At 46.0% G+C, this 12,146-nt stretch overlaps 1 protein-coding gene across 1 annotated transcript; it reads left to right on the top strand.

Annotated features, from left to right (window-relative positions):
- The first annotated feature begins 41 nt into the window (after positions 1-41).
- LOC138948506 (uncharacterized) lies at positions 42-12,119 on the top strand. Its single transcript, XM_070320062.1, has 6 exons — positions 42-147; positions 4,856-7,115; positions 7,994-8,147; positions 8,852-9,080; positions 10,054-10,239; positions 10,782-12,119. The coding sequence occupies exons 1-6, from the start codon at positions 112-114 to the stop codon at positions 11,577-11,579; spliced, it is 3,663 nt and encodes a 1,220-aa protein (XP_070176163.1). The 5' UTR covers positions 42-111; the 3' UTR covers positions 11,580-12,119.
- The last annotated feature ends 27 nt before the right edge of the window (positions 12,120-12,146 follow it).

Here is a 12,146-nt window from a genome sequence, read left to right as displayed (position 1 = left end):
CAGTTGAACGGAGATAATGGTGCCTCCCTTAACCGGAAGTTGATGGAGGCTCCAAAGGCGTTATGGCGGTCGTTGTGAGCAAATGAGACGAATTAAAATATTTCACACACAATGGGAGAGGAAAAACTTGCTTCGTTTTTCCTGAAGGTAGGACGTGTATTCTTTTCGTCAATTTTTGGTGGTTTCTGTAAGCGGAAACGCGTTTATGCATCGGTGTTACATGGTCGTGAAACGCGTTTCACCGTAGATAGCCTCATTGAAGGGGGCTCCAGACTTCGGTATCCGATTGTCTGCTATCTGCTGCTTCAGTTAAGGTTTTATTACAAGGCAGAAGCCATGGCTCAGAGAATCTTGATGACTAGGCCTAGCCTATGTTAAATGAGCTCTCATTAAATTGTGCGGGATGAATTCTCAGTTGATTTTATTTTCATACCACTGGAAAAGGAAATTTCTGCTTCAGGCAGGGACCTGTCATTATTTGCTCAAAGTTTGATGGAAGCCACGCCCACTCACTGGGGTTTGAGTTTGTTTGATCAAGTTTTTCTTCTAATCGATGATGGAATTATTGCTAGCACACACAGCCACTGTTAGTATAAAAACTGACATTCTTTTGCCATGCAATGTTATATAAAACAAAATTAAGGAAAAGAAAAGCCAAACAAAGAATTTCAAGTGGTAAATAAGCCCTTTTAAAAGACTAAAACCGCTGAAAGCAAGTGTTCTTTTACTGGATCCTTGCATACTGGGCGGCTGTGTGTGTGTCACAGGAGCTTGTATCTGATACGATATTGGCTTGGTTTTGGCTAATAAGACGTTGTGTGACCGTCATGCATAGGGAGCGCATGCGAGGAGCATGGCGACGCTGTGTCGTGGAATAAACCAGAGTCAAGAGAAACTCCAATACCGTCTTTGTTGACATTGTCAAGTGTGAGAGGTTTGTTACAGACATGCACTAACGTTACATGGTGTCAGCTTCTTCATTAGTGTTTAAAACTGTATTCAAACTTGCAAAACATGGCAGAAAACGCCGAGCAAGCTCAAAGGGAGCTTACTCGTGATAAACGGTTTTCGGGAGCGGGACTGAAACCGCCGGGGAGTTTAGATTTCCACACGGCGATGATGACATCATTGTCTGGGGCAAGGGTGATACAGATGAAGAGGCCTCAGTTGATCATGATCGAAACGTCCAAAGTCTGTTGCAGCGTTGTCGTGAGAAGAACGTCAAGCTGAACAAGCAGAAGGTTGAATTGAAGAAGACAGAGATATCGTACCTGGGTCACGTGATCTCGAAAGAGGGGTTGAAAGTTGATCCGAAGAAAGTTGATGCAATCAACTCATTTCGACAACCCGAGGACAAGGCTGATGTTCAGCGTCTGTTGGGTATGGTTGGCTATCTGCAAAAGTTTGCGCCGCAGTTGTCTGAGAAAGCCGCGCCATTGCGAGAACTAGTCAAAAAGAACGTCCTGTTCAGATGGAATGAGGACCACACCAAAGCACTTGACGAGATCAAAGCAATGCTGTCTGAACCACCAGTTCTCAGATATTTCAGTTCTGAGGGGAAGACGACTCTTCAGTGTGATGCTTCAGAGTTTGGTCTTGGTGCTTGCCTGATGACCGATGGTCAACCGGTACATTTTGCGTCACGAGCGTTGACTGAAACAGAACGACACTATGCGCAGATTGAAAAGGAGATGTTGGCGATAGTGTTTGGTTTGGAGCGTTTCGAACGCTATTGTTTTGGACGACAGGTGGAGGTCGAGTCAGACCACAAACCATTGATTCCGATACACCAGAAAAGTCTGCTGAGCGCGCCGAAGCGGCTACAACGCATGCTGATGAGAACTCAAAGGTTTGACTACACGGTAGTCTACAAGAAGGGCACAGAGATGTGGTTAGCTGATGCTCTCAGTAGGGCGGTTCACAAGTCCAGTGGGGGCAAAGGCAAGGTGGAAAAGGAGGCAATTTTTCAGACAGACCTTGAAAAAGAGGTGGAAGACATTCAGATGGCTTCATACATTTCAGTGTGTGAGTCAACATTGCAGGAACTTCAGAAGATGACAACAGAAGATGAAAATCTGTGTCATCTCAAGAGAGTGATACAAGGGGGATGGCCAGAGGACAAAAGGAGTGTTCCATTGAGGCTACAGGTGTATTTTCCCTTCCGAGAGGAGTTGTCAGTTCAGAACGGCCTCGTATTCAAAGCTGAAAGGATTGTTGTTCCTGAGGGCATGAAGCAGAGAATCATGCAGTTGCTTCATAAGAGTCATACAGGCCTACAAGGTTGTTTGAGGAGAGCTCGAGAGGTGGTGTATTGGGTCAACATGGCGAAGGACATGGAACGGTTTCTCTCACAGTGTGAACCGTGTCAAACGTTCCAAAAGGCGCAGCCCAAGGAACCAAGCATCAGTCATCCCATTCCAGAACGCCCATGGCAATATGTGGCTACTGATCTCATGGAATGCAGGGGGAATGACTATCTTGTGGTAGTAGACTACTACTCTGACTTCTTTGAAGTTGATCGTCTTGACAAGAAGACGGGCAAGGAGGTGATTTACAAGCTGAAAGCACACTTTGCCAGGCATGGCATACCAGAGCGGCTTGTTTCTGACAATGGACCGCCTTTCCAGGGTTCAGAGTTCAGGACATTTGCTAATCAGTGGGGATTTGAACATGTCACGAGTTCTCCAGGTTACCCACAGTCAAATGGTAAAGCTGAAAACACTGTCAAAACAGTCAAAGATCTCATGAAAAAGTGTGCTGAAGATCAGTCAGATGCATACTTAGCACTGCTGGAACTTAGAAACATACCATCAGAGAAAGTGCAAACATCTCCATCACAGAGACTATTTGGCCGCAGAACGAGAACGCTGTTGCCGACAGCTAAAACACTGCTGAAGCCAAAAACATGCACAGGGGTGAAACAAAAACTAGAACAGAAAAAGTTCACACAACAACAGTACTACAACAGAAGCTCCACAGAGCTGAGTGATCTAAAGCCAGGCCAGGAAGTTAGGTTCAAAGCTCCAAGAACAAATCGGTGGATAAAAGCAACAGTAGACAGTCAAGTTGATGTCAGATCATACAAAATCAGGACGGCTGATGGCAAAGAATACAGGAGAAACAGAAAAGATCTGAGACAGGCATCACACAAGTTCACAGTACATGTACAACCAAGATGTGTACACACTGATGCTGAATACAGCACAATGGACAGAGACCAAATGGACAGACAATCACAATCTCTGTGCAACAGACATAGACAGTACAGAGAGCAGGAAAACCAAACAGAAAAAACACATGAGTTCAACATTCCTGAAGAAAGTACAGACACTCAGGTGCCAACCCATGATATAAACACAAGAGTAGACACTCGGAATACAGAAACTCATGTTCAGTCTCCGAAGAAGTCCACATGTATCAAACTTAATATACAGAACAAAGCAGCCACATGTACAAAGACACAAACACCACAGACTGACTGTGCAGCCACCCAAACATGCACATCCAGAGGTAGGGTGATCAAGAAACCAAGCTACCTGCAAGAGTACACCACTTAAAACAGACAAACCATCATCGAGTTTAAGTTTTTATGTTTGAATTTTACTTATTGAAGGATGTATGAAGTGGAAAAAGGATTGAGTGTGAGAATTGTGTTAGTTGAACAATTAAAACAGGAAGTATTTAAGTTAAGCACAGGGAGGTGAACTTTGTCTGTTACATTCTGAAACTTGAACAATTGAAGAGATGGAGGGGGTTGTGCCTCTGTGAAGAGACAACTGAAGGACAATCGGCACCGAAAGTCTGAATGTAATCAAATGAAGTAAATGTTTATTTCGTAACTGTTCATACTTAAGTAAGAGGTGGATGCCTACTGTTTTAGTCATTTCTTATTCAATTCAGTGTTCAATGTTCTTTCATTTTGTTTATTCAAATTCGTTTGTTTGAGGAAAGGGAGATGATACGATATTGGCTTGGTTTTGGCTAATAAGACGTTGTGTGACCGTCATGCATAGGGAGCGCATGCGAGGAGCATGGCGACGCTGTGTCGTGGAATAAACCAGAGTCAAGAGAAACTCCAATACCGTCTTTGTTGACATTGTCAAGTGTGAGAGGTTTGTTACAGACATGCACTAACGTTACAGTATCCAATCGCCAGTCGATCATTATTTACAGTCCACTACTACGACAGTCGTAGTAGTGGACTGTAAATAATGATCGACCGGCGATTGGATACAAGCTCCTGTGGTGTGTGTTTGTGTGTGTGTGTGTGTGTGTGTGAGCAACCACAGCTTGTGTGTGTGTGTGTGTGACTGTGAGCATCCACTGCTTGTGTGTGTGTGTGAAAAAGACTACTTTTTGAAGAAAGAAGAATTTCTTGCAAACAAAGAGATCAATAATACCCTATATCAAATTATGTAGCAATAAAAAAAATTAAATGCCTTCAATTCTTCCGCGTGTTTTTGCACGAGTGGATTTTTTACGTTTTTACCCCGCCATTTAGGCAGCCATACGCTGCTTTCGGAGGAAGCATGCTGGGTATTTTCGTCTTTCTATAACCCACCGAACTCTGACATGGATTACAGGATCTTTTCCGTGCGCACTTGGTCTTGTGCTTGCGTGTGCACACGAAGGGGGATAAGCCACTAGCAGGTCTGCACATAAGTTGACCTGGGAGATCGAAAAAAATCTCCACACTTAACCCACCAGGTGGCCGCGGCCGGGATTCGAACTCACGACCTTCCGATTAAGAGGCCAACGTCTTACCACCCCGCCACAGCGCCCGTCATTAAATACCATAAACCCTAACATCCTCATACTTGCCTACCACATTTAATCTGGCCCTGCTTGTTTACAGGTGCAGGCAGTGGAAGAATCTTTTCTCCGTCTGGAGGCAAAGGAGAGAAGCCGTGCTTTAAACATCCTCCAGTCGTCTGTCAACAAACTGCTCAACTTTGTGGGTGATGCCGACGTGGTTTCAGCCAGTCTATGTGGATCAGATGCTACTTCATCCAACAAGGAGAATGCACAGAAAGATGAAAAGGGCAGGAAAAAAGAGGCACAGAAAAAGAAAAGGCAGTCAGTTAAAACCAAAAAGAAAGCGGCCAACAGAAGTGCATCTGGTGGATTTAGTGGTAGCAAGAACTCTGACAGGAAAATATCAGCAGAAAGCTACTACGCTGCAGATACAGCAAATGCCCAGGACGCAGATGTACAAAGAGGAGCCACCACTCTCCCTCAACAAAGTGGGAACCCTAAGCATGAGAACAAAGACAATTTTGACGATGATTTACAGGAGCTGGCTGATTTTGACCCCAGCACCTACGATTTCAATCCAGCCTTGCAGCACACAAGTGCTGACACGGTTTCCAGGGCGGGAGGCAGTCACATGACACAGCATGGCGGTAAATTCGCAGGCAAGATGCTAAGCATGTCTGTGGCAACCTCTGAGGGAAGCATCTGCCCCACCTCCGCAGCACAGTCTCAGTACCAAGACCAAATCCTTGAAGCTTCTACGTCTCATGACAACAACAGCTGTGAGATGTCTCACTCACACTACAGGGGTCAGATCTTGCCTGGTGGTTCCCAAGAAATGAAAGGCAGCTGTCACCTTTCCCAGTACGAGGCGCAGCAGATTATGTCAGCGTCTCAGATGGACTCTGCAGCAGAGGCTTCCCAGTTCACAGGACGTGTCATTGACGCAAGCGGTGACCATGCGCAGTATGCCGGAGGTGTGATCGATTCCTCTGGAGGTCCTTCTCAGTTTGCCGGAGGTGTCATCGACTCCAGCGGAGATCCGTCTCAGTACGCAGGCAATGTGATAGACACTGCTGGAGATGCCACACAGTATGCTGGAAGCGTTATTGACTCCACAGGAGAAACATCACAGTATGCAGGAGGGGTGATCGACATGTCCATGGGTCAAGATGTTCAGAACTGTAACCCTTCGCACCCTCACGCCCAGTACACCGGGGCCATGATACCCACAGCACAGGATGTGACAGTATGCACGACGTCACAGTATGCCGGAGCTGTGCTTGCCATGTCCATGCCGGAGACGGTGAGCTACAGTGCAGCTCACTACTCCCACACCGTCATGCAGGGAGTCAACGGTGCGGCCACACACCCACACTTCACTGACGCCGTGCTAGACATGTCCACAGCAGCGAACCGTCAGTGCCACAACGGAATTCCAGCTTCACAGTACACTGGGACCATTTTTGAGGGCGCAGTCCTCGGAGCACCCGTGGGTGCTGGCTGCAGCCCCTTCCAGTTTAGGAGACCAATGTTCGAACCGCACGAAGCCTTTCACAGATCTCAGGAACTCACCCAATCTCTCATGCACGCTAGCATGCTCCAGCAGCAGCAGCTGTATCAGCTTCATCAACAGACTGTGACGAGTCGCTGGCGCGTGTTCGTGTGCAGAGGCTGTGGGGAAAACTTGACCCACCATCGCTCCGTCAAGGCCCACCTTCTGTCTCACGGCTCGAGCCCTCTGAGTTGCCGTTTCTGCAGGCAGAGACAGGTGAACCACGTCGCTCTCCTACACCATCTGTGTGGCGGTCAACACTGGAAAGAGTCGGCGAATGTCAGCAGAGAGGTCTACATGTGTCACGAGTGTGGAAAGTTCTTCTCCTCAAAGGTCAAGCTGAAAAGTCATTTTGAGGGGGACCACGGAGTGGAGATGCCCCAAGATGTGAAGTTCACATGCAGGTTCTGTGGTCTTCAGTTGGACAAGAAGCTGTCCTTGTTCTTACACTACCGGCAGCATGCCTGTGGGAGGTTTGTCTGTCGTAAGTGTGGAGCCATTCTCAACGACTTTGTGCAATACGCTTCTCACATGACTCAACACCAAAAAAAGAAGAGAAAGACATGTCAGCAGTGTGGCGAGACATTTCGCTGTCAGCAGAGTTTTGCCAAACACATTCAAACCCATGCAGGCCACACTTGCGAGAAGTGCCAGAAAACCTTCCTGTCTGCAGAGGCTTTGTCAAAGCACCAATGCAGGACTCGTAGTGCCAGGGTCAAGGGCAAGGTCATGAGGTCACGAACACAAGATGGACAGAAGCCGTTCGAGTATACCAAAGGTCTGGAACATCATAGTTATCTTCCAACAGGTGCATTTTGTTTTCCTTTTTCATAGATCTTTCTTAAATGTTCATTTTTACTTTGAAGTAGATCTATCTCTACTGTTTCATGGATGTTACATTGTAAGTCACACCTTGATGGCTCAGACTGAGAGCAGGGGGTATGATGGGAAATAGATTACATTTTTGGAGTATAAGATGTTTCCTGTTAGTGTTATCCAATTATCAGTGGAACATCTCTTGATTTTGGTATTTGGTATATATTTTATTCTCCTTAGGGAACCCCTTCAAGACTACAGTACCTCCCTTTTAAGATCTTGTTTTCTAAGACTTTCTGTTCATAAGGCCCCCCCCCAAAAAAAGGTCTGTTTACGGTAACATAGGCCAAAAAAATAGGGTCGGTAGGTCGGGATTTTTTCTTTTTTTTCTTTTCCAAAAAACCATATTTTTACGTTATTTTGCAAAAAAACCAAGATTTTTTTAATTTATTTTTTTTATTTTTATTTTTTTTCCCCAAATGCCAAAAAAAAGTCTAGGGTCGCGCGAAAAAAATAGGGTCGGTCGGGTTACCGTAAACAGACCTATTTTTGGGGGGGGGGGCCTAACCTCTGCAAATTTACCCCCAGTTGATTCCCTCCTTTTTAAGACCTGATTTTATCAGATTTTTGGAGGTCTTAAACGTTCCACTGTATCCAAATAAGTTGGGGTTTGGTTATTGATGATATATATATATATAAATCAAGATTTTGTCAATGTCATGTCCTAAGTTTTTGGGTGGGGGGCAGTGGCAGATTTGCTTCATTGTTTGTTTTGTTTTCTTCCAAGTTGAGCTTTACAATTACATGCCTGTGGATTTCATAGGCATGTTTATGGGTGTTTTTTTTTTAATTGTTTGGTTTTGTTTTCAGGAGAGAAGTCACTGCACTGCAATCAATGCTATATGAGTTTCCGCACTTCAAAAGCTCTGACCAAACACCGGCAAACACTTGGACATTGTCGACGAACAGGGAAATCTCGTGAAAACCAGCATCTCTGCAGTGAATGCGGGAAGGCTTACTTCAGGTACTTACATCTGATCCTTTCAATCTATAAAGAATGTTGTCTTTTAAAACTGTTGGGACATAGCTGTGGATATCGGTTATGCTAATTGCTTCTTTTTCCAAGAGTTATTTATATCCTACAGTCTTCAATCATGGGGCGAATCATTTTATTTTGCAAGTTTTTTTCCATGATGTTTTGCATCTTTCCTCTTTGTTTAACTAACTCCAGCCAAAGATTGGCTCAGTGTCGTTAACTTTGTCCATCTGCCGATCTGTCTGACTGCTTGCTTGCCTGTCTGCCTGCCTGTCTGCCTGCCTGTTAGTTTGTTCGTCTGTATCAGTCTGTATGTTGGGTCAGCAGGCCAGTCTTTCTCCACATGTTGACAATGGAGGTACTTTTGATTTGAGAATACATGTAGTAGCAAAATGTTATACTACTGGACAGAATTGTCGGACAGAAACACCGCCATTGTAATGCAATACCAATGTCACTGAAAAAAAGATGTGGGTCCACACCGTCTGTGAAGGGGTCAACATGAGTTTTGCTTCTTTGAGAGTCATGGGTCCAAGTGGACCCACACGGTCGGTGAAGGGGTATATGCACGTTTTTGCCTATTTGAGAATCATGGGTCTACACGGACCCACGCCATCTTCCGTGTGTAGTCAAAGGCGCAGTCTGGCGAAGGTTAATTTTGCTTCACGCGACTTGTTTTCTTCTTGTTCCAGGCGTCAAGCGCTGCAGCGTCACCTGAGGCAGCACGAGCACAAGAAGCCCTACAGCTGTCAGTACTGCAACTTTCACTGCAGCGAGCGCGACAACCTGCGTCGCCATGCAGCGCGCCACTTCTCTACACAGCGTAACTTCATCTGTGAGCTGTGTGGGGCTGCCTTCCACGCCAAGAAGACGCTCGAGATGCATCACAGCTACAAGCACAACGCTGAGCGCCGCTTTAAGGTCATTGGTTTTTACAGAAAAAATAAAAAGAATAAAGAAAAGTGCGCTCTCCTGTGGCGTGCTGTATGCTACTGCGCTATACTGGCTTGTCACTTTAGGCGTGAGCTTTTTAATGTCGTAAATGTCGTAAAGTTTTGTTTTACTTTTGGATATATATCTGTCCAGTTACTGAATGAAACCAACTGCCAGTGAGCTTACTTGTTTGTTTATTTTGCCACCTTGCTTTGAAGTATTACACGCACATTACTGTATAAACTTTAGACATACAATAAGAAATCAATTCACAAACTTCCAATATATATATATACATACTAGATGATTACCCGCTTCGCCAGGTACCGGCTTCGCCGGGAAGAAGTAGAGCCGAAGCGAAGCCGGGAAGAAGTAGAGCAATATCCGGCTTTGCCGGGATGAAAGCGTTGTGGACAGTGACCTTCTAAAAATAGTAACGGGAATATCCGGCTTCGCCGGGATGAAAGCGTTGTGGACAGTGACCTTCTAAAAATAGTAACAGGAATATGGATTGACGCCACACGAAGGAAGGGAGATAAACGCAAAACACTGGAGAAGATAAGGAAGAGTTACTGGGAATGGATCTGGGAAGATGAACAGAAAAACCAAAATCGGTTCAGCGCTGCGCGCTGAGAGCATGTGTTGAAAATTCTCATCGACCAGGTTGTTTCCGGGGTCTACCTGATTCTGAATATGCCCACCAAATTTTAAGCAGATCCATCGAGAACTTTGGCCGTGCATCGCGAACACACACACACACACACACACAGACAGACAGACACAAGTCGTATATATATATAGATATATATATATGATGGAACTGAGGTTAGACTCTTGGAAGAAAGGTCATGACGGTTGTCAATTCTTCTTTCTGACATTCTTTATTTCTTTCTTTCTCTCTCTCTTTCTGTCTTTCTTTCTTTCTTTCTTGCCTCCTGCAATGTAGTATTGATTGTTCCAGTGTCCTGACTGTCCAATGACGTTCAAAGCTCGCAACGCACTGGGTCGCCACTCCAAGACCCACTCTCGCACACGCGAACACGGCTGTTGGTGTGGTGCAGCTTTCAACCGCTTATACAACTTGCGACGTCACATGCGACTCGTTCATGGAAGTGACGATGCTCTTCCTCCTATCCGCAGAGTTGAGGTAATTGACATGTGATTGATAATTGCACACACAGGCATTGGGTGTGGTTGTGTGGAAGAGAGAGAGAGAGTATCAGCAGCGTGTGCGCATCCATGTTAGCTAGTGAGTGAGTATATGTGTGTGTGTGTGTGTGTGTGCGTATGTTTGCAGGGCTAACACCTTTCCGGTTCTCGCCGAAAATCTGGTTTTTGAAAACTTTTTAAACCGGAAAATCCGGTTTCTTAAAGTAAAACTTTGTTCTTTGTCCCTACAAGATAATAAAAAAAAAGCCTCAGCTTCTGGGGGGCGCCGCCGTGTACCCTGGCCTTTCAGGTTGTTCACTTTTTTTTTATGTAAGCCCTGTGTTTGTGTGTGCATGTACTCATGGCTGGGAATGTGTATATACATGTATATATATAAGAATATGAGAATGACTACACCACCGTTTTTGTTATAAAAACATCAAACGTAGTTTTCTTCATGTTGATGGTTTGATTCTACATGTGTCTGTGCACCATGCCACAACACAAAGAAGAATGAAGATCAATCTTATTGTGTTACAGGTGCTGGATTTGAACCAGTCAGTCAAGCAGGCTGTCACCGCTCCGCCAGCCAAGAAGATGTTGGTGAAGACCAGAAAGGTGAAAGCAGACTGCATGCAGAAGGAACAGGAGGCAGCGGCAGCCGCGGTGGTGGTGGGAGGGGAGGAAGGAGAGGGCGGTGATGGTGGAGGGAGGATGGAGAGGGAAGGGGTACAGGTGTTACCACAGGTAGGGATGGGGGGGATGGCGTCCCAAGACCAGCAGGTGGGCTTGGAGGGGGTGGACAGTTACTCCAGCATGGCGGCAGCAGCTAGCGGAGGAGGGGTGGTGGGCCAGGCCAACATCCTCCACCCTCTCTCCCACCCTCCCCACCCCCACCTCACCATGGAGCAGAGCTACGCCATGGTCAGCGCCACGCTCCACCACCACCACCACCACCACAACCTGCACCACGACCCCCAGCAAACCCTCATCGCGGCCACCACAGGGGCTGAACCTGCTCCCATCCCCTCCCATCCCCACCCCTTCCCCCACCTCTCCCACCCGGCCATAGACTACAGCCAGCTGCCCAGCCTCTCCACCATGGTGCCCTACTCGGCCAACATCCCCACCAGTAACGCCTCCACCACCACTGTGACGGACGTGTCGGCTCAGCGCCAGGACTACTATCAACCAGCAGGAGCTGGGGGTATGGAAGCCACGCACCAACAGGCGGCTGAGTACACCACCAGTCCTTTCTCTTTCATCCAGAACTTTCTCCTGCCCTCTGTTGGTGTGGCCAACTTGTTGGATCTGGCTCACGCTTCAGGAGCCAAGTAAATAAGGATCTTAAGTAATCTGTGTTTGTGCAGCGTTCTTGAGTTTACAGGGGAACCCCCTTTTCACCTCCACAAATCTGAGAAAATCAGGTCTTAAAATGGGGGTACATTGACACAAGCTATCAACTCAACATCTAAAAAACAAGGTCTTAAAATTACCAATTTCTCTTTTACGAGGGCGTCAGCTGTGTGTGTGTGTGTGTGTGTGGTGTGTGTGGTGTGCGTGCGTGCGTGCGTGTGTGTGAAAAATACTACTTTTTGAAGAAATAAGACTTTCTTGCAAACAATGAGATGTGTGTGTGATTGCGGGGATAAACACACACAAGTACACACAAAAACACGTACACACACACCTTTCAAGCAAGGGAAGCTGTTCTGAAGTGCAATATGTATTAATTTTCCTTTTCGTGGTGTGCCTGGTAGCACATAAATCAGGTTTACGGAATATGTATTGTGATTTTGTTTTATTATTCATTTTATAACTGAACTGATGTTGTTAACTCAAGTGCTGGTCAGAATACAAACTGTTGATGTAAATGTTCATTGTTCTCTTGGTTTTTATATGTTT

This window comes from Littorina saxatilis, linkage group LG1, assembly GCF_037325665.1.
Source record: "Littorina saxatilis isolate snail1 linkage group LG1, US_GU_Lsax_2.0, whole genome shotgun sequence".
Taxonomy (NCBI): Eukaryota; Metazoa; Mollusca; class Gastropoda; order Littorinimorpha; family Littorinidae; genus Littorina; species Littorina saxatilis.
Note: the sequence above shows the minus strand (reverse complement) of the source record. Positions and strands in the feature narration are given on the sequence as shown.

Bases quoted from the DNA above. Each gene is read 5' to 3' on its own strand.
- LOC138948506 (XM_070320062.1), top strand. From the start codon at position 112: ATGGGAGAGGAAAAACTTGCTTCGTTTTTCCTGAAG. The intron at 148-4,855 runs GTAGGACGTGTA...GCTTGTTTACAG, and splicing joins TTGCTTCGTTTTTCCTGAAG to GTGCAGGCAGTGGAAGAATC. The intron at 7,116-7,993 runs GTGCATTTTGTT...TTTTGTTTTCAG, and splicing joins TCATAGTTATCTTCCAACAG to GAGAGAAGTCACTGCACTGC.